The sequence below is a fragment of the Somniosus microcephalus genome, chromosome 10 (assembly GCF_052327205.1).
Source record: "Somniosus microcephalus isolate GS21.2 chromosome 10, FLI_Smic_1.0, whole genome shotgun sequence".
Taxonomy (NCBI): domain Eukaryota; kingdom Metazoa; phylum Chordata; class Chondrichthyes; order Squaliformes; family Somniosidae; genus Somniosus; species Somniosus microcephalus.
In genome coordinates this window covers 190,568,804-190,594,205 of record NC_140996.1, presented here as the reverse complement: position 1 = coordinate 190,594,205, position 25,402 = coordinate 190,568,804, and the positions used below count along the sequence as shown (strand labels likewise).

At 45.0% G+C, this 25,402-nt stretch overlaps 1 protein-coding gene across 3 annotated transcripts in view; it reads right to left on the bottom strand.

The window, feature by feature from the left end:
* Positions 1-25,402, bottom strand: part of LOC147111942 (neurobeachin-like) — a 1,011,877-nt gene that overhangs the window by 56,731 nt on the left and 929,744 nt on the right. For all 3 annotated transcript variants that reach the window (XM_085999351.1, XM_085999350.1, XM_085999349.1), the window contains 3 exons: positions 17,699-17,818; positions 11,883-12,035; positions 1,976-2,143 (listed from right to left, as the gene is read on the bottom strand). In XM_085999351.1, the coding sequence (XP_085855477.1) occupies positions 1,976-2,143; positions 11,883-12,035; positions 17,699-17,818 (441 nt within the window). The remainder of the gene's footprint in view (positions 1-1,975; positions 2,144-11,882; positions 12,036-17,698; positions 17,819-25,402) is intronic.

The following is a 25,402-nucleotide window of genomic DNA, read 5'->3' as shown; positions in this document are numbered from 1 at the left end:
ACCTGGGCACCGGAAGTCCCGCCCCGGAAGGAGCCGGGAGCGCCAGCGGGATATTCAGTTTGAGCGCCCCAAACGGAAGCGAGGCGCCGCTCGAGGCGCCCTGCGTCCGTCTTGGGGTGCTGAAACTGAATATCGCAGCGCAACGTGCCGCAGAGCCAGACGCTGCGGCACGGTGCGCTGCGGTACTGCAGGCCTTCCTCTCCTTCTTAAAGGGGCGGGGCCTGCACCAGCGCGATCTCTGATCGCGAGTGCCGGCAAAACAGCCCAGCACCGAGGAGAGGTGCCGGGCTCTCGGGACACAGCCGGCACTGCCTGGGGTGGGGAGGGGGGGGCGGGGATCAGGAGGCCGGCGCGAGGAGGTGCTGGCAGGCGGCCACCGAAAAAAATGGCCGCCCCGCACCTCCCCTTTAATTTGCGCCGCTACTGCCAGAGGTAGGCCCCCCTGAACCGGTCGCGATTTGCGACCGGCGCTACGGGGGGGGCGCGACCCAATATCGCGTTCGGGGCAGTAGCGGGGCGCTGCGCACACCGATGACGTCATCGGTGGTGGCGCAGCGCTACAGGCTAACGCCGCCATTAGCGCCCCGCTAAATTTTACGGGAGGCGTGGCCAGTGGCGCTAAAGCCACTGAGTGCCCTCTTTAGGCGCTAACTGGTGGCGCAGCCCACCGAATTTCTAGGCCAATATGTTTAAAGAATTCATGTGATTACACTCAGATTTCCAATGAATTTACTGAGATTCTAAAGCTCCCCAAAAGCTCAGAAAACAGTTCTGGTGGTTATTCAAAAGAAGCAATGCTTGAAGTGCAGGTTGAAAATTAGTCCAAAGGTTAGAAGAACTCAGAATGTCCCACCAGAAACCGTGGTAGAAACAGAATCAGTAATAGCTTTGCAAAGTGAACTGGATAAATATTTGAAATATATATTTTTTTTAATGGGTTAGGGAAAGGCGAGGGGGATAGGACTGAGTGGATAGCTCTTTTAAAGAGCTGGCACAGGCATCGGCATAATTGACTGAATTCTGTGCTATGAAATTCTACAATTTTAAGTCGGTAGAGAAATAAACATGCTGGCCTAGAAATTCACTAGCCTTAGCGCCGCTTTTGAGGCGCTAGAGGGACTAGCGCCAGAGTTATGGCCAGTTGAAAAATTCCCTGGGGCCCTAAAGCGGCGTTGCACCGGTAGCGCTGCGCCGGCACCGATGACGTCATCGGTGTGCGCAGCATCCCGGTTGCCATGCCGATGGGCCCCAGCGCCGAAATTCAGTTGCGGCCGCCTCGCCCGTGGCAGCCGCAACTAAGACTCTGGCAACGGAGTCCAACATGTGTTTGCGCCGGCGCATTAAAGGCCCCGCGGCGGCCGGCCGCTTTCCCGCCGGCCGCCTGCCCGCAGCTCCCTCCCCGGACTTCTCCCCCCCCCCCCCCGGAACAGATGCAAGCCCGGCACTTGTCCGAGGTGCCGGGCTCATTTTTAAACAGATTTGCGCGGGCCGCGGCCGGGTGCAGGCAGCTCCTCCTTAACGGAAGGAGGAGGCCTGCACTTCCCCAGCCTGCCGCACCGCATCGGGTGCCGCAGCGCCGGAGTTGCGGCGCTAAACGGCAGTTAGCGCCCTTTTCCAGGCGCTAAGACCCTTCAGTAGCGCCGGCAGCCGTTTGGGCGCGGCGCTACTGAATTTTTGGCGCGCGCAGGGGGACTTAGCGCCGGCACTAACTTCCGGCGCTAAAGCCCTGGCTAAGCCAAAACCCAATTTCTAGGCCGCTATCTCAAATATATTGCACATAAGGTACACACGGTATTTCGGACATTGTTTCAGCTAGCTACAAATATGCCTTGTGCATTCAATGCAAAGATTTTCTTTGAAGGGTGTATATTAAACAGATCTCTGCAGCATAACATTGGTAGCAGCACTTCTAGAAAGTTTTAAAAAATGACTGTAAACACTGATTTCTGCATCTGCTGTATTTGTTAGGTCTTACCTCTCTAAGGCCAGAATCTGTGATACTGTCTAGATTCACAGAACCCTCATAAGTCAGGTAATGGAAAACATTGAGAGCACGAACTGCCTCTGGGCCTCGCTGTTTGTATCCAAAAATAAGGTCAATCCACTGATGCAGTTGGCAAGAAACAAATTCACTTTCCAGAGCCTGCATGAAAACATTTAAAAATAATAAAACAATAGAGTTGTGGAATATATTACTATTCACATGGTAAAATATTTATCAAGCCTACATCCTTTTATGCTTGCTTTTTGTTTTTCTTCCTCCCACTCCTCGACCACCTGAAAAAAAAGTATTTAATGTAGTAATGGAAATTTGCTACACTAGAATATTTTTACCATTTTCAAAATACAGTATAAATGTTGATAAATTTGATTCATGAAACCACCAAATTGATTTTCCATTTTACAGTGTGACCCAGAAACATAATGATTATGGGTTTGAGCAAAAAGTAAAAACCATATCATGATATTTGCTTCAAAATACCCAAGCTCAAGTAAAACATTAAATATTATTACTGCAAGCAATATTTACATTTTCAACAAAGAAAATTATAATGATTAACAAGTTTGAGCAATTTTGAAAGATAAGACAAAAAAGGAATATTATTCCTTTAAGAAAATGTATGACAGATGTGCCTGATCATACAAAATCACTGTAGTCTGACCTCATACATTTTCATTTTCTCTGCTCACCGAATAATTTAAGAATTAGAAAATACAAATCATCATAATGCACTCATCCTCAAGGTCAAGTCAGCACAGTTCACTGAATTATGCTGACATTTTTAGCTGCCATCATCATATTTAAGCGGATCTCTAGAACTTACAACAATAGACAGATATTCATGGGATGAATATTAGAACACAAAGACCAAAACGTTTGGGCCAGCTGTCTGGACACTGTTTTAAATTAGACTGAGGTTTCCCAACCTAAAACAGTGTCATGGATTCTATTTAACAGGGCCGTAATTTAACTAAAATATATTATCCCTTTAATAGTGTGGCAACATTCCTAGACCAAAGCCCAAAGCATTTTTTTAATTGAAACAATTCAGAAAGTATATCATAATTGAAATAGCTGTCAAATGACCCTGTTGTTTTTATGAAAATAATTTCTGATATATTATGCCATATTGCAAATTTAACAATTTAATGAAATTTCCAATTTTGTTAAAATAGTGCAGCATTGTTTATTTGACAATGTCATAGCAGAGAAATGGCATGGCTGAAGGACAAACCATATAATTTGACAACACGCAAGGCATGCAGCAATCACTGCTCCTGTTTGCAAAGCAAAAGCAGTTGAAGTGGCCTGGTTAAGTGGTATGGATAGGGCCAGATCTCCATTTGAACTGCCTGAATGGAAGGAAGGAAGTGAGAAAAATAAATTAAAAACTTGCATTTATATACTGCCTTTCAAAACCTCAGGATGTCCCACAGTACTTCACAGTCAAGGAATTATTTTTGAAATGTTGTTACTGTTGTTTTGTACGCAAATACAGCAGCCAAATCGCACACAGCAAGGTCTCACACACAGCAGTAAGATAAAGGACCAGTCTATTTTGCTGGTTTTAGTTGGGGTAGAATGTTGGCCAGGACACTGGGAGAATTCCCTGCATTTTTCAGAGAAGTGCCATGGGATCGTTTACATCCACTTGAACAACAGACTATGGCCTAGAAATTCATTGACGCCACTTTTGGGGCGCTAAAGTGGGGCGTCCGCTAAAGTTTGCGGCCGCCGCCAAATCTATGCCACTTCTCCGATATTCATTAGCTTCGCCCTACTAGTTCGGGCGAGCGCTAAAACTGCTGCTGGACGCCTCTCTTTGGGCGCTAAGCCGGAGGTGGTGATCGATAGCGCCGAGGCCGGGCGCAGCGCAGGTGCGGCCATCTCGTGATTGACAGCAGACACCCTGGCGCCGGCCAGCTCTTAAGGGGGAAGGGTCGACTGTGTCTGCTGCCACGCCCTGGATAGTGGAGCCCTCCAGCTAGGCCTGAACACTGCTGCTGGACCCAAATAGCGCCTGAAGACATGGAGAAGGCCCGTGAACGTGCGCAGCGCTTCTCAGAGCGTGATCTGAGTGTGCTGCTTGCTGCTGTGGAGAAGAGGCGCCATGTTTTGTACCCGGACAATGGCAAGAAGGCGACGGTCCGCGTCTACAGGAGAGGCTGGAGGCATGTCGCCAGCAAGCTGTCAGCCAACAGCGACGTCCCCAGGACCGGTGCCCAATGCCGCAAAAAGTTAAATGACCTCACACGCATTGTCAGGGTGAGTACCCTTTCCAATGACCTCCTCATCCTTGCATGTGCACCTCACATTATGGGCAAAGGGACCTGAAAGCTCTAATGGCCAGCCTTCATCCAGCAGCTATGGGACAGGCATGAGCATCAATTGCACATTCTGCACTTAACACACTGGCCAAGCTATTCCACCATGGGAGGCATTGCACACCAGATCATGGCGACACACTGGCCAGGCTATTCCACCATGGGAGGCATTGCACACCAGGTCACGGCGACACACTGGCCAGGCTATTCCACCATGGGAGGCATTGCACACCAGATCATGGCGACACACTGGCCAAGCTATTCCACCATGGGAGGCAGTGCACACCAGATCATGGCGACACACTGGCCAGGCTATTCCACCGTGGGAGGCAGTGCACACCAGATCATGGCGACACACTGGCCAGGCTATTCCACCATGGGAGGCAGTGCACACCAGATCATGGCGACACACTGGCCAGGTTATTCCACCATGGGAGGCAGTGCACACAAGATCACGGCGACACACTGTACTTAGAGGCCGTCCTTTCTCTTGCAGGCCAAGCTGGCGAATAATCGCAAGAGCCGGACTGCGACCAGGGGAGGCCGACCCCATATCCAGCCACTCACCGACCTGCAACATCGCGTGGAGCGCCTCATGGGTGGCCGGGTGATTGGGCCCGTTGCATGTGGAGATGCCGACCCTGTTCTGGGCAGCAATGGTAAGGACATCACCTTTTGCACCTCTCTCGTCCCACTTGCGCATCAGATCTACATCCTTTGCCACTGTCCGACCAATGCGCTGAATGCCACCACTCATGCATCCCGCACTGACGCCCTCTCCTCACTCTAAAGCTACTCTTGTGCCTTCCTGCTTTCAGATGGTCAAGAGGAGGTCCCTCAACTTGCCAGTGACAGACCCTCCGAGGAGGAGCAGGAGGAGGAGCAAGAGGAAGGCGGCCCATCAGGGGAACCCTCAGCCGCGGCCACCCAGGCCAATGTAGGGGACACGTCTTCCCTGGAGGGCAGCGTGGCGGAAGTGTCGAAGGGGAGGGGAGCTCCTGGGACCTGCGTGCTGCAGAAAGGCGGGAGGGGGGTGGAAGCTCGGCGGCCTTCTCCCCAGAGGGGGGATGCGTCGGAGGGGAGTCCAATTGCTGGGCCCAGCGGCCTCCAGCAACGCAGGAAGGGTCGGCCAGCTCGGCGGCCTTCTCCCCAGAGGGAGAGTCCGGCCTCCAGTCAGGAGATGCTCTTCGCCGAGGAGATGGAACGCCTCGAAGACTTGTCCGCGGACTCGGAGCGCCGGCACATGGAGCTCATGGCGGCAGTGGCACGGTTGCCTGAGTCCATCGATTCCCTCTCTCGGAGTGTGGCCGAGTTCGGGCCCTTAGAGGCCACCAGTCGGGCGGAATACCGGGCAGATCTGTCAGCGACTGGCCAGGTGATCAGTGGTGCCGTCCAGTCACTGGCTGCTCTGCTGCGGTCAGTGAACAGGTCAACACGGGCACTCACTGCTGCCACACTCGCTGTGTCAGCCAGGCATCGCCAGGGCACCCGGCGTGCTGCAGCAGCACAGCGGTCTGTCCCTCGGCAGATTGGTGCGCATGCTGCAGTGCTGGCCCGGGCGAGTGCCAGTGTCTCAGGCGACCAGCGAGCGCCTGCCATCCGCCAGCTTGCCGCCATTCCTCCAGCCGCCACTGCCACTCCCCCAGTGGAGCTGCCAGGAGCTGCTGCAGCGACTGATGCTGGCCAGCCACAGCTGCAGCAATCAACAGCCGCCCGCTCGACGGCCAGACCTCGACTAGGCCGACCCCCAAGGGCTTCTGCCGTCACGACATGTGCCCCTCAGGAGCCTGCCCCCAGCCTTGCAGCAGCCAATGGCCTTACTTTGAGGCGGAGCAGCAGGGCGGGCAGGGGCCACCCAAAGATGGCCAAGGCATCGCCCTAGCGAGCCAAATAGTCGAATGTGTGGCCATTTGTGTTTGTTTCTTGAGGCCGAGAATTGGATGTTTGTTTTTTGAAGGCCGATGATGTGATGTTTGTTTTTGACGAAGGCCGAGAATGACGGCCATTTTAGTTGCCCTATTTTGTTAATCCTCTCCAGGTTGTGGGAGCGAGTAATGTGTTTGAGTGTTTTTTGGGGGGTCTCGTCTGTTTTTGGTTTTCATGTGGGAAGGGCCCAGAGTTTGTACAATAAAGCATTTTATTTATTCACATTGTCCATGTTTGATCTTTGAAGTGTTTGTTGCCTTAACCGGCTGAGGGCTTGCGGAGCGGCTGCAATCATGTTCTATCATTGGCACAAGCCATTCCCTGACAGGGGGCCTAGAAGTGACGTTCAATAGGCCGCCGACGGGCGGCCCTTGGACCTTGTGCGTCCCTCCTGGGCTGGTACTCCTCGTCCTCATGCTCCTCCTGCTCCTCCTCCTGAGGTGGTGGTCCAACGTGAGGTGGCAGTGCCTGAGTCCTGCGGATAGCCAGGTTGTGCAGCATGCAGCAAACGACGACGAATTGGGAGACTCGATCCTGCGAATACTGGAGGGCTCCCCCGGAGCGATCGAGACAGCGGAACCGTTGCTTGAGCACGCCGATTGTTTGTTCTATGAGGTTCCTCGTCGCTTGATGGCTCTCGTTGTATGCCTCTTCAGCAGGGGTCGTGGGCGCGCGGAGCGGGGCCATGAGCCAGGTACACAAAGGATAGCCTTTGTCCCCGATAAGCCATCCTCTTGGGGGAGGCTGTGCCTGGAACATGTCAGCCACATTTGTCTGTCACAGGATAAAGGCATCGTGGCTGCTGCCTGGAAAGCGGGCATTGACAGCTAGGATGCGCTGCCTGTGGTCACACACCAGCTGTACATTGAGGGAATGGTAGCCCTTCCGGTTGCGGTACTCCTCGGCATGCTCAAGAGGTGCCCGCAAAGCCACATGCGTGCAGTCAATGGCGCCCTGCACCATGGGGAAGCCCGCTATTCTTGCAAACCCCACTGCACGCTGCTGCTGCTTGTCCAGGGTCATGGGGAAGGAGATGAATTGATGTCTCCTTCTGAAAAGGGCTTCGGTCACCTGGCGGATGCAGCAATGCACGGCGAACTGGGAGATGTTAGCGATGTCCCCAGTAGCGGATTGGAAGGAGCCGGAGGCATAGAAGTTGAGAGCCACCATCACCTTCACTGCCACCGACAGAGACGTCCTGCGCATCAGCTGTGGCTGCAGATCTCTCTGAAGCAGCCGGCAGATGTCTGCAACCACCTCCCTTCGGAATCGCATCCTCCTTACACACATCGCGGCAGACATGGTCAGATAGGAGGTCTGCTGGCGGTATACCCTGCGTGGGTAAGGCCTCAGTTGGCGACGCCTGTTGCCCCCTCTGCGTCTAGCCAGGGCTGCCACTCTCTCACGGTGTCTGTAAGCCCTTCTGGCATAAGGCTGAAATTCAGCGTTGCCACCCAATGCAGCCCCCATTATATGCTGGCAAACACTGAGCTCTGAATGAAGGCAAAGATAATTGGTAAGCTCTGGCCTGAGCCAAAAATACCTGTCCAAGTGTTGGTCCAAACCAGTAAACTCTCCTCCTTGGTCTCTGTCCAAAAAACCGTTGCACAAGAGTGAATGCTGCAAAATGGCTGGCCTTTATACTGCTGGGTAAGTGCCCTTTAATTTGCGCTCCCCGCGGCCCGGCTGGCCTGTGTACCGTTCCACTTCACAGTCGCTCGGGCCGCCCGGCGCACAATGGGCCGGCGCGAGTGAAGTTCCGGTTTGGGGCGCACAAAGGGCGTTGCACTATTAAATGACGTCATGATCTGCGCGCGCAGCAGGGCGCGCGCTAAGACTTTGCGCTGGCGCTAAATGTGTCCTGAAGTTGGGGAGAGGCGCAGATCGCGCTGCGCCCGGGCGATAAGCGCCTAGCGCTCGAGATCTACTCCACCTAAGGCGCTAACGGCTGGCGCGCCCAACTGAATTTCTAGGCCTGAGTCTCAGTTTAACATCTTATCTGAAAGATGGCACCTCTAAAATGCAGCATTCCCTCAGTACTGTAATAAATTGTGTTCTGTATGTTACATTAAAGAAATGATTTCTACCTTTGTACTTCTGTAAAATATAGAAATACTAATGCATCATTAAATTCATGCAAACTTCTTATTCAGCGTGCAAGGTGTTATAGTATGTTGGTGCTCCAGCATTTTTAGGATAAGGCTTCCTCCCATGGTTCTACACCTGGAAGGATAGTAATTTTGATCTGCAAGACAAGCGTAGACACTGAGGAAACACAGGAGCTGCCTTACAGAGAAAATTTATGAAAATATAATGGACTACTCTCACTCATCTTTCAGCAGCCAGCATTAGCAAAGGCTTGGAAACAAATATCTCTCAACTTAAGAACAGTGATTGTGAGGACATCTAACAATACATTAAAAAAAATACTTTTCACAACCTTCTATTTAGTCAGTTGTATAGTAACTAATAAAATAAATTTTTGGGTAGGAAATAATGAATATTCTGAATACTAAATATTCTTGATCGGTACGTTTCCAGCCCAACGAGGAAGGAGGCATTGCTGGATCTGGTTCAGGGAATGAGGTGGGTCAAGTGGAGCAAGTGTCAGTAGGGGAACATTTAGGGAACAGTGATCACAGTTTAGGTTAGCTATGGAAAAAGACAGGGAGAAATCTAGAGTAAAAATACTTAATTGGAGGAAGGAACATTTTAATGTGTTGAGAATGGATCTGGCCCGGGTAAATTGGAATCAAAGATTGGCAGGCAAAACTGTAATCGAACAATGGACTGCCTTTAAAGAAGAGATAGTTCGGGTACAGTCGAGGTACATTCCCATGAGGAGGAAAGGTAGGGCAACTAAAACCAGAGCTCCCTGGATGATGAAAGAGATAGAGTAAAATGAAGCAGAAAAAGGGCACGTATGACAGATGTCAGGTTGAGAATACAAGTGAGAATCAGGCTGAATATAGAAATTTCAAAGGGGAAGTGAAAAAGAAAATAAGAGGGGCAAAGGGATTTTGAGAATAGATTGGCAGCTAACATAAAAGGGAATTCAAAAGTCTTCTATAGGCATATAAATAATAAACGGGTAGTAAGGAGGGGTGGGGCTGATTAGGGACCAAAAAGGAGACCTACGCATGGAGGGAGAGGGCATGGCTGTGGTACTAAATGAGTACTTTGCATCTGTCTTCAACAAGAAGATGCTGCCAAAGTCATAGTGAAAGAGAAGGTAGTGGAGTTACTAGATGAGATAAAAATTGATAAAGAGGCGGTACTAGAAAGGCTGTCTCTACTTAAAGTTGATAAGTCACCAGGACCGGATGGGATGCATCCCAGGATGCTGAGGGAGGTTAAGGAGGAAATCGTGGAGGTACTCGCCATAATCTTCCAATCCTCCTTAGATACGGGGGTGGTGCCAGAGGACTGGAAAATTGCAAATGTTACACCCTTGTTCAAAAAAGGGTGTAAGGATAAACCCAGCAACTACAAGCCAGTCAGTTTAACCTCGCTAGTGATGAAGCTTTTGGAAGCGACAACTTTACAAAGTTAGCAGTCAGTTGGACAAGTGTGGATTAATTAAGGAAAGCCAGCACAGATTTGTTAAAGACAAATCGTGTTTAACCAACTTGATTGAGTTTTTTGACGAGGTAACCAGAGAGGGTTGATGAGGGCAAAGCGGTTGACGTGGTGTATATGGACTTCTAAAAGGCATTTGATAAAGTGCTACATAATAGGCTTACCAGCAAAGTTGAAGCCCATGGAATAAAAGGGACAGAGGCAGCATGGATACGAAATTGGCTAAGTGACAGGAAACAGAGAGTAGTGGTGAACGGTTGTTTTTCGGACTGGAGGAAGGTACACAGTGGTGTGCCCCAGGGGTCAGTACTAGGACCACTGCTTTTCTTGATATATATTAATGACTTGGACTTGGGAGTACAGGGTACTATTTCAAAATCTGCAGATGACACAAAACTTGGAGGTATAGTGAGGAGGATAGTGATAGATTTCAAGAATACATAGACAGGCTGGTGAAATGGGCGGACATGTGGCAGATGAAATTTAACGCAGAAAAGTGCATTGATACATTTTGGTTGGAATAACGAGGAGAGGCAATATAAACTAAAGGGTACAATCCTAAAGGGGGTGCATGAACAGAGAGACCTGGGGGCATATGTGCACAAATCGTTGAAGTTGGCAGGGCAGGTTGAGAAAGCAGTTAAAAAAGCATACGGGATCCTGGGCTTCATAAATAGAGGCACTGGTTCGGCCTCAACTGGAGTATTGTGTCCAATTCTGGGTACCGCACTTTAGGAAGGATGTGAAGGTCTTAGAGAGGGTGCAGAAAAGATTTACGAGAATGATTCCAGGGATGAGGGACTTCAGTTACGTGGATAGACTAGAGAAGCTGGGGTTGTTCTCCTTGGAGCAGAGAAGGTTGAGAGGAGATTTGATAGAGGTGTTCAAAATCATGAGGGGTCTGGACAGAGTAGATAGAGAGAAACTGTTCCCATTGGCAGAAGAGTCGAGAACCAGAGGACACAGATTCAAGATGATTGGCAAAAGAACCAAAGGCGACATGAGGACAAACTTTTTTTACGCAGCGAGTGGTTAGGATCTGGAATGCACGGCCTGAAAGGGTGGTGGAGGCAGACTGAATTGTGGCTTTCAAAAGGGAATTGGATAAGTACCTGAGGGTAAAAATTTGCAGGACTACGGGGAAAGGGTGGGGGAGTGGGACTAGCTGAAGTGCTCTTGCAGAGAGCCGGCACGGGGTCGACAGGCCAAATGGCCTCCTTCTGTGCTGTAACCATTCTATGATTCTATGATGCACTTTTTTTTTTGTAACAATAATAACCTTTAAATGTTTTTAATTGCTTATTAACCATTTCTTCCAGTATGCCAGTTCCAAGCACAAGTCAAATGTATTTTGACCTCAAGCTGGATGCAGCTAGCTTAGAGTCAAGTCACGCAAAGAACTGCATTATTTGGAGATAGGCACCGATTCAGTTCAGATGAGAATCTGGTGTATCTGACTACACAGAATTCTTTGACCAAATCAAAAAAATGTTTTTACTGAAACAACATAAAACACAAGTAGCAAGTAAAGATGAATAGTTAGATTTTGTATCATGTTGAAAATTTGAGTTAATATTATTATTAGTGATCAGAGGGAATTAGGGCATTGTAATTTGGAAGATAAACTGAAACTAACAGCATAAATCCAAGAATTCCTCATCTTCTGATTCCTTTGCATTCACATATTTAGTATACTTGAACAACGAGCTGAATGTGTTCTATTTATGGCTGCCACCCTGCAAATGCCTGCTGGGATTGAATGGCTGAGTAATACTGCAGATGCACATCTGTGAGAAGCTTTTTAAAACTGGTAAATTATGATTGATGAACCCAACAATCATGTAACATTATCAGGGACACTCACTGCTTCTGTCCTTTGGTGACATCATAGAGGTCAGACAAAAATCATGTTAGCATTGAACACTCTGCTTTAATAAGGTTACATGAATAAGTCTCTGGGAAATGTCTAGCCACATGCAGCTTGGAAAAACGGTTACTTGCAGTTTATCCAATGGAGCAGTCATTTTGCAAGAGCCAGATATCATTCTTACCATCCTGTTAATGCGGATAAAATCCTCTGGCTTCTTTGCCCAATGTGGAAGCTCAACATCAGAAACAACAGTTCCATCTTCTCGGATGCCAAGATTATAGTTATTACTGTTCACAAACATTTCGGGTAAATAGTAGAATTCTGGAATTAACTCCTGGTTAAGAAAGAGACAAAAGACAGCATTTATTTTACATATCAATAATTGTTGAGAAATAAAACTCAAGATTTCTTTATGAAACTTCACCATCTAAATTATCATTATTTTTAGGCAATGATAGGTTACACACCATGTCTGAGGATTAGATAAACCATACCATGTAGATATGATTGGCACAACAATTATGCAAAACAGAACAAGTTGTCTTATCTGCTGCATGGATTTGTACGATAAGGCATATTACTGTTATATGTAGTACATTGAAAATTTTCAATTTTAAATCTCACACAATCAATTCTAAATTCCCACTATCTCAAATGGAAAACACACCACTGGTGTAATAAAACAATAATAGGTGCCTGGCGTTAGCTCTTCCTCAGTGAATGAAGTTTTATGTTTGCACCCGCTTCCTTCATTCCTCCTCACTGGCTGATGGAACTTTTGGGCCTGCCTCCCACCCTACCCGTCTCCACCCCGCCACTGACAAAGTTATATAGCCGAGGCTCCCTCACCATATGTGGACCTGTTACCCTTCATTTTGACTGACATTTTCAACTTCTCTTCGCTGTCTTCCTATTTCCTCTATTCCCTCTTCCTTCCCATCTCCTTCCTTCTTCCCCTATATGCCTCTTCCTCCCTCTCCCCCTCATTCCGTCCTCTGACCCACCCTGCTTGAACTGAATACTGCATTTGGTCTTGACTTCCTGTGTGCAACGCCACGAGATATCAACTAATACACTATATCATTATTAATAATAATAATAAAATAAATACCTGGGCGTGATTTAAAGGCTATAATCTAATTTCAAGAATCAGGTGATGATAAACCATTTGACAGTCATTTACTGTTTATGAAATCACTCAATACCCTCAATGAGATTGCTCGCCCTATTATCATTATTTAATTGTAAAAGATTTACACATTAAGTCAGCTAACTCCATTTAGGAATAGCTACATTTAACATGCAATCAAGCCATTCTGTGCTAAAGTGAACCAATTACGTATCATGAATGGTTTCCTTCCTTGCAGAACACTCACCACATGTTAACAGGCATGCAGTTTCAAAATGTAAAACAGACTTTAATATCAATTGTTAATTAACAATGCATTATTAATATATTAAAAAATATTAAAAGGAAGTTTGCATTTTACATTTTGCAATGCCTGTTTTGTGAAGCAGGTGGTGTTATAGATGGTCCAAAACAATTACTGGAGAAATGTTCATTGCAAAAATTATTTTATGATTCAATTCCACATCTAGTACTGCAGAAAACACATAATACATTTCTTGAACTTTGTACACCTCCAAAATACCTTAAATTTAAAATAAAGTTTTAATTGTTCATATTCTGCAAAATTGTTAATTTCAAACGTTCAGAAAAGGATAAGATTATTTTGGCACAAAATTAGTATTGATTTTTGTTCATCTAGTATTCTATTAGATGTAATTTTAACAATGTCAATGACATTGCAATACTATGTAACAAAGATTGTTGCCATATTGTGTCATATCTCATTAAAGTTTGTGATCTGTACCACATTGCCCAGACTGTCAGGTGAAGATAAGACAATTTCCCAGAGGGGAGGAAGGGAAAAACTATGGTGTATGCACTTCTTCCACCCTTGCATACTCCTGGCAGTTAGTAGAGGAACAGCATAGGAGAGGCCAGCAAGCGGTTACCCATCTACCTAGTTGGTTGGATAATGACGCAAAGGGACCCAAGAGGAGAGAAAATAACTTGCAAAATGGGGATGTGGGATTAAGATTATGTATTTTTACTATGATGCAAGATGATAAAATTATGTTACTTGGCACAATCCTAACATTCATAATTAATCCAGTGTGGAAAATAAACTATTGTGTTTTACATATTCCACAATTCAGAACAAATGGCGATTTCTTTGGTGGCTACAATTATGTTTAAAAAAAGAACTTTCTGGCACAAATGCCTTGAGAGAAATCTGCATGTTTTTAAGTGAACGACACACAATTCTGGCACATTTTAAGCTAACCCTTTCAGGTAGCCTATGTCTTTAAAATTACACTGTGCAAATCTATTTTGTTCTTAGGAAATTCTTTTTTATCTACTCTTTTAAAAAAGGCATTAATCTGTTTAAATAGTCAATAAAGGGATTTCATATGACTATGTAATTGTTTGTATGTTAATATTTGTGAACTTTCAAAACCTGAATATATTTAATCTCATGTTTTATTTGGGCAACTTGTTATCTGAAATCTTCTAATGCTTAAGTATTATGGAATCAAATTATAGAAAAGTCCCAAACCTCACTGCATATCTCAATTCAAGAAGTATTTAATTATCCTATTTTATAGACACAAAAACCATTTAAGCTTTGCAGCCTTATGCCTTGGGTCCCAATATTTCAAACCCTGGATTTTTGATAGATTGCATATACCTTTTAACATTGAGTAGACAGTAATAGTCTTTTTCAAATCTGTTCCTTTAATGACATTATAGAATTTCTAAAATTTCTGCTTAGGTTTTCACATATTACTCAACACAATCATTTGGATTTGTTTTTGCTTTCTGACAAAAGGTCATAACATCAGTTTCAGGGTTCTAAAAGCTGCTTTGATACTCAAGTGGATAAGTGGTAAAGCCAGAAATGGGAGTGTTTTGTGAGCTATTGTGATATAGTGAATAACTCACACTGTCATCTATTGTAAACTATTTAACTAATCACATCATAAACTATTTACACGTTGTTTTATTTGTGCTTTCTCACCTATCAGTACTTTCACTTGTTTGACTTTAGTGGTTATGCACTTCTTCGGTGTTCAAAGGTAAGTACAATTCTTACTGCTGAAACTCTATCATTCTTATTTGAATTAAACACTTCTAAAACATATTGCTGCTTTTCTACATTATATGCTAACATGATACAGCTTCATTTTTTTTAAAAAGCAGCCTGAAGCCTCCGAATTCCCAAATCCTAGCAACAGATTAAATTCACCAGATTACATTGTTACAAGCATTAAGGCACTACAACGCGTAATATGATCAAAACGGATGACACTCTGCTTGAAATCTGACTCTATACAGGCTTTTCTAGGGTCACAGAGGTACAATAACGTAAAAAAAAAATCACTACAGTCACTAAAGTAACCAATTAAATTTGATACCTCAGCCCTGTAATGTGCCAGCGATGTGATCTAGAGAAGGCATTCTTAATTGTTAGACACAAGATATTTTCCTCTAGCCTTCCTAAAAATAGTTTGATTATTTACCACTATTAAAATACGTACCTATCAAAATACGGTTTGGTTAAATGAATGAAGGTAATGTAAACTTCCCTTACTATCATTTAATGCAATTTTATTCCTGGCTATAGTTTTAGGTAAAATACAACAAAGAAGTGTGAAATAAGACAAAACTCCAGCTCAGGCACACATTATGCACAGTCTTATGTAATACTAACATGAGATTTTAATAACACAGGGCTGCTCAAACTCCTGACTGTACCAAATTCTAAGTTGGGGGAGGCGGGGGGGAGAGGAGAGGAGGAAAAGAAAATGTAAATGAAGTACATTAAACAAGTGTAAATTCATGGATAGTGACACATAAGACTCTTTAGCCACACATGTGACTTTAGCCGGCATTTGTTACTACTGAATTCTTCAAAATTGTACTCTTTTTACCAGATCCTATGAAAAGTTTACATTCCACTGTTATTGCAACATAGTGTTATTATGGCTGCACAGTGAAATGAAATCCAAAACATACGTTTCCACTTTTCTAATGTAATTCACTGCAAGCTTTTAAAAATGCCATCTCTTTTCTAGTTCTTGATCCCTTGGCGTCCATTAATTCTGGAAAAGACTCATAATGGACTGACTAATCATTCAGAAACCCTCCCCATTAACTGTATTAATTTACGCTGGTTTAATGGCATTTTGTCAAACTCGTGAGGCCTGCAAAGCCTTTTGAGAACACACAGTGGCTACTTTGAACAGTTTTATTAAAGAAAGAAAAGAAGTCTGGACAGTGGTTCCTTTGCTTGTCACTACATTTAAAAAAATCAGTGTGAAGCCAACTGGACTAGCTAAGGTCTTTTCCGGGTGACTTGTTTCCTGAAAGGTCATCTTACTAACAGCCACTCTTTTCCCAGCTTGCTCTCATTACCACAGGAGGAGGCCAGGATTAATAAAGAAAGATTGTAAAACATAGATTCTTGACCAATTTTGGGGCCTGGAAGATCATATATCAAACATTTCTTTTGATCAGATCCCAAAATTACCTGTAAATTTAACCTATATAATCATACAAATCACAACATGTGTATATACATATATGTTTTAATGCATTTTTGTACGCAATGTTACTTCCATTCCGCCCCCCCCAAAATACATAGGCGACAGACAGACACAAACAACATTATTTTTAATGAATTGCATTGAAATGCAACATCACTGGGGCACAAGCAGTCTATGGTTAAAAAAATAGTGGTTTTAAGGAACAAGCTGCATTTAAAATAGAACTTGTCATTAACGGTTAATTAACTGCCCTGGGCAAATGTAACCAGCGTTGGATTGAACCACAACAATATGATACATTGAGGACGAATGCCATTCCTGCTGTGTTTTATTGTAGTGAGAAAAACATTAAGTCAACACCAGCAGAACCATTATAATATACTGTACCTCTCTTGTTTGTAGTCCATGTTATTAATGACAACCGTGTTAATTAGCTTTGTTCAGACACATCTCTTAGCCAACAATTTGGGGAAAAACAAAAAAAATACTTCATTCAAATTCATTTTTGCTGAATTCATATTTTGATTCAAGCTGAACAGTGAAAACTGTAACATCTTTGACTGAATAACACCATTTAAATAAACACTGTAAGTACTAACTAGGGCTGCAGAGTTTAAAAGCTAACACTGGAAAAACATCAACTGAAAACCTCACTTAGAAAGAAGCTGTTAAATATATTTCTACGGTACAACAGGACAGTTATACCATACAGTTAGTGTCAATCCAAATCTTCACATCAAGCAAAACCGTGTATTGTAATTCAGATGCAAAAGCCACTTGAAGCAGTCAAACTGCTTTATATTGCCTTGTTTTTATTCGGATTCAGGAAGGCCAATTTCTGTGAGGTGGCTCCCACATATAGACTTAAATTCTCCTTCCCTATCTTAGCAGCAGAACAATTTATTTAGGTCTATGAATCTGCCGCGCAGATAAGGAAACCAGATAAAGTAGTAAGAACACCAAAAGCTGGCTGACAGATAGTGGTTTCCTGGAATACAAATTAAAGTAAGGGGAATATAAAAGCAGCATCAGTAAGAGGTATGAAACCACCTGCATGAGGTGGTCTCACACCATATGGAATTTTTACTCTGCTATATAACTGCAGCTGGTACGGATCCAAATTTAAAATGTTCCCTGATAGTCCATTCTTATATTTAATTTCTAATGTTAGCAGTGATGCTGAGTCTTGACTCTTTCCAAACATTAAAATTTAATAGGCATTCAGATTTACCAGTGCATGCATAAGTTCCATTGTCACTGAGCAGAAAGTGATGCAGGGGCACCCAGTATAGCCCATCTGCTATACCTGCATCACCCTATACATGAACAGGTACATGTAGCATGACAGCCTCAGTGTACTTTAATACAGTCAGCAACACTTACTTTTACATCTGAAGTGTCTCTCTGACAGTTCCTCCATGATTTTGCCACAGAGGAGAATGTTCGCTCTGGATAATCAAATTTTCCTTCGTTTGCATTTAGGAAAAATGTGGTAAACGGCTCCTAAAAAAAAAGTTGCATTTATTTGACAAAATAATAATGTGGAATTAACCAGTACATAGTAGCTAAATAAAGTCTGACCAATAAATGACTAGTTCTGAAGTAGGAAGAAAGATCACATGTGAAAGAAACTACTGAAATGCCCAAAACATCAACTTTAAGTATTTTCAAATATATATTCCATTTCCATGATTATCTTATCAGTTTTCAATTTCAAACAACTTTAATGATGGCGTGCAACTTGTGGAGGATCATAACATCAGACCAGGGAACAAATACATGTATTTCATGGCTCAAATGGACTGGAAGCAATGTTCTGCATAAAAGCTCTCTCATCCCTAAAGGTAATCAAATAAGACTGCAGAAGGTAAGGTGCTGAAATTGCGCACAAAATTCCAATTGCAGCTTCGCCAGTAATGTAGTAAAGGTTAGAATAACTTCTTTTGACTTATGTTCAAATATCTTGAGAAAGAATCTCATATTTTTTCAATTTCAATTTTATTTGTCACATAACCAAATACAACAAGTGAAATCCAGTCAGTGAAATGCTTTTTTCTTAACGAGCCGAGTGCACCAAGCAGCAAAGGACACTTAGCTGCCTGGTACGCACGGAGCCCCCAAGGACGGCAGCCATCTTCATCGGCGCCATCACAATAGGGTCCGCTCTCGCCTCGCTCCGCCTTTCCCGCACTCCTGCCCGACAATCTTCAGCCGCCGTGGTACCGACGTCCCGGGGCCTGCTTCTCCCTGGCTCTCCTTCCACCCGGTCTGACCTCCGAGCCTCCCGCGGTGTCCGACCTTCCAGGGCCTGCTTTTCCCGCCCTCGGTCCGCTGGCCGCCTCCCCTCCTACCGGTTCGACCTCCAAGCCTCCCGCCGAGGAGCTGCCAGCCGCCGTGCTACAGCGGGTCGTCGTGGCCTCCATCGCTGCTTCTGCTGCCTCCCCGCCGAACTCATCAGCGCCGATGCACAGCGTCTGTAGCGGGAGTGGGCCGACCGACTCGGAGAGCGCTTACCCTGCGACCGCCACGGACACCATCTTGATCCCCGATTTGATAGCTTTGTTGGTGACAGCTTCAAATTAACTTAAAATTTCCAGTGAATGATCAACAATCAGATGTAGACCTTTTTCCTTCTCCACTTTTACTGACAGATATCCTTTCATAATGTACACATTTGCCATTTCCTGCTCCATATATTTGGAGCAGAGGAACATATAGGGTTACCTGGAGATAATAGCATGTAGAAAGTCCTACAAGAGAGGGGACGGTACTGGACCTAATTCTAGGGAATGTGGCCGGGCAAGTGGTAGTGTTAGTAGGTGAGCACTTTGGTGACAGTGACCATAATTCGGTGAGATTTAAGGTAGTCATGGAAAAGGACAGAGATGGACCAGAAATAAAGGTTCTAAATTGGGGGAAGGCCGATTTTAATATGATAAGGCAGGATCTGGCCAAAGTGGACTGGGATCAGCTACTTGTAGGTAAATCCACATTGGAGCAATGGGAGTCTTTCAGAAAGGAAATTGAGAGAGTACAATAGCAACATGTTCCCGTAAAGGTCAAGGGTGGGACCAACAAGCCCAGGGAACCTTGGATGTCAAGGGATATACGAGAATGGATTAGGAAAAAAAGGGGGGCTTTTGGCAGATACAAAGGACTAAAGACAGAGGAAGCCCTAGGAGTATAAAAAGTGCAGGGGGATACTTAAAAAAGAAATTAGGAGAGCGAGGAGGGGCCATGAAATAACACTGGCGAGCAAAATAAAGGAAAATCCTAAGGTGTTTTATAAGTATATTAAGGGCAAGAGGATAACTAGGGAAAGAGTAGGGCCCATTAGGGACCAAAGTGGCAATCTGTGTGTGGAGCCAGAAGATGTAGGTGGGGTTTTAAATGAATTTTTTGCATCTGTGTTCACTATGGAGAAGGACGATGTAGACATTGAAATCGGGCAGGGGGACTGTGATACACTTGAACATATTAGCATCGCGAGGGAGGAGGTACTGGCGGTTTTAGCAGGCTTAAAAGTGGATAAATCCCCAGGCCCGGACGAGATGTATCCCAGGCTGCTGTGTGAGGCAAAGGAGGAGATTGCAGGGGCTCTGACACAAATTTTCAGAACCTCTCTGGCCACAGGGAATGTGCCAGAGGACTGGAGAACAGCTAACGTAGTACCATTATTCAAGAAGGGTAATAGCGATAAACCAGGGAATTACAGGCCAGTGAGCCTAACATCAGTGGTAGGGAAATTATTGGAAAAAATTCTGAGGGACAGAATTAGTCTCCACTTGGAGAGGCAGGGATTAATCAGGGATAGTCAGCATGGCTTTGTCAAGGGAAGATCATGTCTGACTAATTTGATTGAATTTTTTGAGGGGGTGACTAGGTGTGTGGATGAGGGTAGTGCAGTGGATGTGGTATACATGGATTTCAGTAAGGCTTTCGATAAAGTCACGCACAGGAGACTGGTCAAGAAGGTAAGAGCCCATGGGACCCAGGGTGCCTTGGCACATTGGATCCAAAACTGGCTTAGTGGCAGAAGGCAGAGGGTGATGGTCGAAGGTTGTTTTTGTGACTGGAAGCCTGTGTCCAGTGGGGCACCGCAGGGGTCGGTGCTGGGTCCCTTGCTGTTTGTGGTCTACATTAATGATTTGGATGTGAATGTAAAAAGTATGATCAGTAAGTTCGCAGATGACACGAAAATTGGTGGGGTGGTAAATAGCGAGGAGGGTAGCCTCAGTCTGCAGGATGATATAGATGGGCTGGTCAGATGGGCGGAACAGTGGCAAATGGAATTTAACCCTGAAAAGTGTGAGGTGATGCATTTTGGAGGGACTAACAAGGCAAGGGAGTACACAATGAATGGTAAGACCCTAGGAAAGACAGAGGATCAGAGGGACCTTGGTGTGCATGTACATAGATCCCTTAAGGCAGCAGAACAGGTGGATAAGGTGGTTAAAAAGGCATATGGGATACTTGCCTTCATTAGCCGAGGCATAGAATATAAGAGCAGGAAGGTTATGATGGAACTGTACAAAACGCTGGTTAGGCCACAGCTGGAATACTGTGTGCAGTTCTGGTCGCCACACTATAGGAAGGATGTGATTGCTTTGGAGCGGGTACAGAGGAGATTCACCAGGATGTTACCTGGGCTGGAGCGCTTCAGCTGTGAAGAAAGACTGGACAGGCTGGGGTTGTTTTCCTTGGAGCAGAGAAGGCTGAGGGGGGACCTGATTGAGGTGTACAAAATTATGAGGGGCATAGATAGGGTAGACAGAAAGGAACTTTTTCCCTTAGTAGAGGGGTCAATAACAAGGGGGCATAGATTCAAGGTAAGGGGCAGGAGGTTTAGAGGGGATTTGAGGAAGAACTTTTTCATCCAGAGGGTGGTTGGAATCTGGAACTCACTGCCTGAAAGGGTGGTAGAGGCAGGAACCCTCACAACATTCAAGAAGCATTTGGATGAGCACTTGAAATGCCATAGCATACAAGGCTACGGACCTAGTGCTGGAAAATGGGATTAGATTAGACAGGGCCTGATGGCCGGCGCGGACACGATGGGCCGAAGGGCCCCTTTCTGTGCTGTATAACTCTATGACTCTATGGGGGAGAAATTCGGTGGGCTGCGCCACCAGTTAGCGCCTAAAGAGGGCACTCAGTGGCTTTAGCGCCACTGGCCACGCCTCCCGCGATATTTAGCTGGGGCGCTAATGGCGGCGTTAGCCTGTTGCGCTGCACCGCCACCGATGACATCATCGGTGTGCGCAGCGTCCCGCTACCGCCCCGATCGCGATATTTGGCAGCGACCGCCTCTGTAGCGCTGCTCGCTAATCGCGCCCGGTTTACGGGGCCTACCTGTGGCGGCAGTGGCACAAATTAAGGTGGAGGTGCAGGGCGGCCGTTTTTTTCGGCGGCCGCCTGCCAGCACCTCCGTCCCCGGCCTCCTGTTCTCCCCCCGTGGCATTGCCGGCTGTTTTCCGAGAGCCCGGCACTTCTCCTCGGTGCCGGGCTCTTTTGCCGGCACTCGCGATCGCTCATCACGCTGGTGCAGGCCCCTCCCCCTTAAGAATGGGAGGAAGGCCTGCAGTACCGCAGCGCGCTGTGCCACAGCGTGTGGCGCTGCGGCACGTTGCGCTGCGATATTCAGTTTCAGCGCCCTAAGAGGGACGCGGAGCGCCTCGAGCCTCGCCCCGTGTCCATCTTGGGGCGCTCAAGCTGAATTTCTGGCGATCGCTGCTGCTCCGATCGCAGCGCAAAATCTGGCGCCCAGGCGAGCTTGGCGCCCCGTTTGCGGCTCCACCCAATTTCTCCCCCCATGACTCGAATAGAGCAATGGGGTTTCATTTTTGATTGCCCTAGCAGAGATCCAGCATAGATGTGATGGCTTCCTTCTGTGCTGCAAACTTCTATGGTAGTCTACTTTAAAATCTATGCTAACTGAACTGTTTAATTATTCCAGAAGTTTTTCAATGTATCATTTGGAGACAGATACCTGGCATTTAATGGGTAATTAACATCAAATTTAAAACAGTGTACACTCCAACTCACCATCGGCAATGCCAAAGGTGGTCTGCTGGTAATATAATGGGGCAGAAATTCCTCCCCAAACGCGTGAGTACGGAAGGGGTACTCACGCGTCTGGCCGGAGGAAATGCCGGTTTTCAGCATGCACAGCGCATGCGCTGAAAACCGGCATTTCCTGTCCTCTCACCCAAGAGTTGAAGAGGCTAGCGCGTGTGCTGTAGGGGGCAGCGCGTGCGTCTTGGATTTCCTCTGTTTTGGGGGATTTGCGCATGTGTAAAGGCCTCCGGTCTTTACGCTTGTAAAAAGCACACGTATTTATTTTTACAGGTAAGTGGTGTTTTAGTGCAATTTAGAAAAAAAATTTCCACAGGTTTATTATTTTAAAGAATCTACAATAAGGTAAGTTTAGTTTTAGACCCTTTTTATTAAAAATTTATTTTTTTCAAAAAAAAAAATTGTTTAAATTTTTTTTTAACTTATTTATACTTAAGGATTGGGATGTTTTTTAAAATTTTATTTAAAGTTTAAGTAGTGTTTTGGGGTGCAGTACTTCTCATGAGTTTGACAGTTCTTACTCTCAAACTTATGAATGAAGTTTCCCCTCCCCTGATTGGCTGAACAGTGCTCACCTGATCCCAGCCGGCACATCGCACTAACTACGCCGCTGGGTCAGGTTAGCACAGCGCGCCGACATCAGAACCTGGCCACTGAAAGGAAATCCACTGCGGGCCAGGTTTCAGATGTCGGCGCGCAGGGTGAGCGCACATCGGGGGCTTGCACGCGCAGCAAGCCCCCGACACCAAGTTCTGGGCCATTAAAAGACTTGCATCTACAATGCACTGTGTTTACAATACTTACTTCCTGTTGTCAGAACTGTGCCATCACACTTTTACTATTGCATTTTATTGATTGGTTCAAAGTAAAACTGCAGTAAATTACAACTGAAGAGATGGAGGAATGCACAAATCAAAACCAAGGAAAGCTGCTAGAAAACTACCAAACAGAAACCTCTAAGGACTGATGAAAACATCCAATCCTGAATGACTAATCAGGACACCTACCAATAAAATAAATGAGAAGGTGAACCAAATGAATCATTCAAAATGTTTTGACTTAATGTTTTTCCCTCGGAACAGTTGAGGAGTGTTGCAAACTTCATCCATGCACTCTGTGCATGTCACGCCTCCCAGAATGCATGAGTAGGTTTCCCTGAGTTGAAGCAGAAAGGTGTATTCCATTATCCTGTGAGGATGTGTGTGCTTCTTTGCTTTTTCCAAAAGACTTTGAAACAAACTGGAGATTCAGTTTTCAAAACTTTATTTCAGGCAAGTTTTATATTTAAAATATTAACTGTTCCATTTCTATTATGAACTTCTTGCTTAGTTAACACCTGTGATTAAGGCAACCTGTGATTAACAACAGCTGTGGTTTCATTGTTGACAGAAAGCAAAATAAAAATTGTTCATCAAGAATGTATTTCTTTTTTCTCATTTGAAAGGTTGAAAATTCAGTTAAATCTTTCTCTTCTGTATCATTCAGGTGCTTATGGGCATTTATGTAAAAACTGGGCAACTGCATAAATGAAGAACTTCAGAGTGTTTTGAGAAATACTTTTGTTTATGAAAATTTATGTTTATTAATAAAACTGTACAAGTTAGCAAACTATTGGTGCACTATTTGTGTTTCTCTAATAAAACTATTTGGCAAAACACCTCTGTTCTTCGAAGACCTGCAACTCACTGCTGGCATATATTAAATAATGCTGCTTTTAGGGCATGCTTTGTCAGTCAGATCATATTTCCTATGTTACGCTCGTATATATGTACATTTCTTGTAGATAATGGCTCAAATTTCATCGTCATAAATCTGCAACAATTTACAACTGAAGAGGTAGGGAAGATATGAATTTAACAGGGGAAAAAAGGCATGCTTTACAACCATCCAAGTTTAATATAGACAGTCAGCATTACAGAGCACAGTTCATGCATCTGTGTTTGCAGATAAAAATCAGCACTATTGTTGGGCTCCCTCATCAATGCTGCTCTGAGGCTTCAACCTTCTCTTGCTGCTGCTCCAATTTTGAATGCCACTGCACATTGAAGCAGGAACTCTCTTGAGGTGAAGAAACCCTGTTAATGTGTGTAAAATTCAAAACTGAAGCAGCAACAATGATAAAGGTAGGACCCCCAAAGCAGCACTAAGAAGAGAACCCGAGAGTACTGGCAGGGAAGAGAGATAGAATAGCTTGTGGTGCTGGGTGGAGGAGAAAGTCTGAGAGCCAAAGGCAGAGTTTAGTGGGAAGAAAGCAAAAGGGTAGTGCTTGGAAGAGAAGAGGTGGGAACTCAAGAGCAATACAGCAGAGGATAGAGAGCACGAGTAGTGTTGAGAAAGTGTTGCATTAGAAGTGTGAATGGGGCAGGGATGTAGGAAAGTTGAAACATGAAATGAGGGAGGAGAGATAGAAAAGTGGTAGCATGAACTGGTGGAGTTGGAAGGGAGCGCATCTCTGTGAACTGGGGGCCGAGGGTTACAGGAGAGTGTATAAACAGGAGGGAAGAGATGATCTGGTTGGTTTGTTGAAAAATCAAATGCCACTTATCTTTCATTGATTTATTGTGATGTAAAATGTCTTATAAAATTAACCAGAATGTACCACTTTAATGTTAATTTTAATTTTGTCAGGGGAAGATTTGGAAGTAATGTATGCAACTCTAAATTTGCTGCCTACAGCCCTATGTTCAATGAGACAAAATGTGAATCCACCATTTGTTAGTGCACTTTTTTTTTCTTTCAGGGATCTCTTGCGATTGAGAGAGAGTTGTTTAAAAAAAGACAAATAATGAACTCCCAAGTGGCAGATAAAGGTGTAGTTTACAATAAAATTGAGCAAATTTTCTTTTTAGATTAACAAAAATGCAATGTCAGTGTTTACTGTATCAATCAAAATACTAGAAAACATCAAATAAAGTGTCACCAATCAAAATTTCTGGATGTGTGGGCGGGAGCATGCACCAGACCTCTCCTATAAAATAAATCTGGTGCTTTAAACTGGAGTGTCTTTCTTGT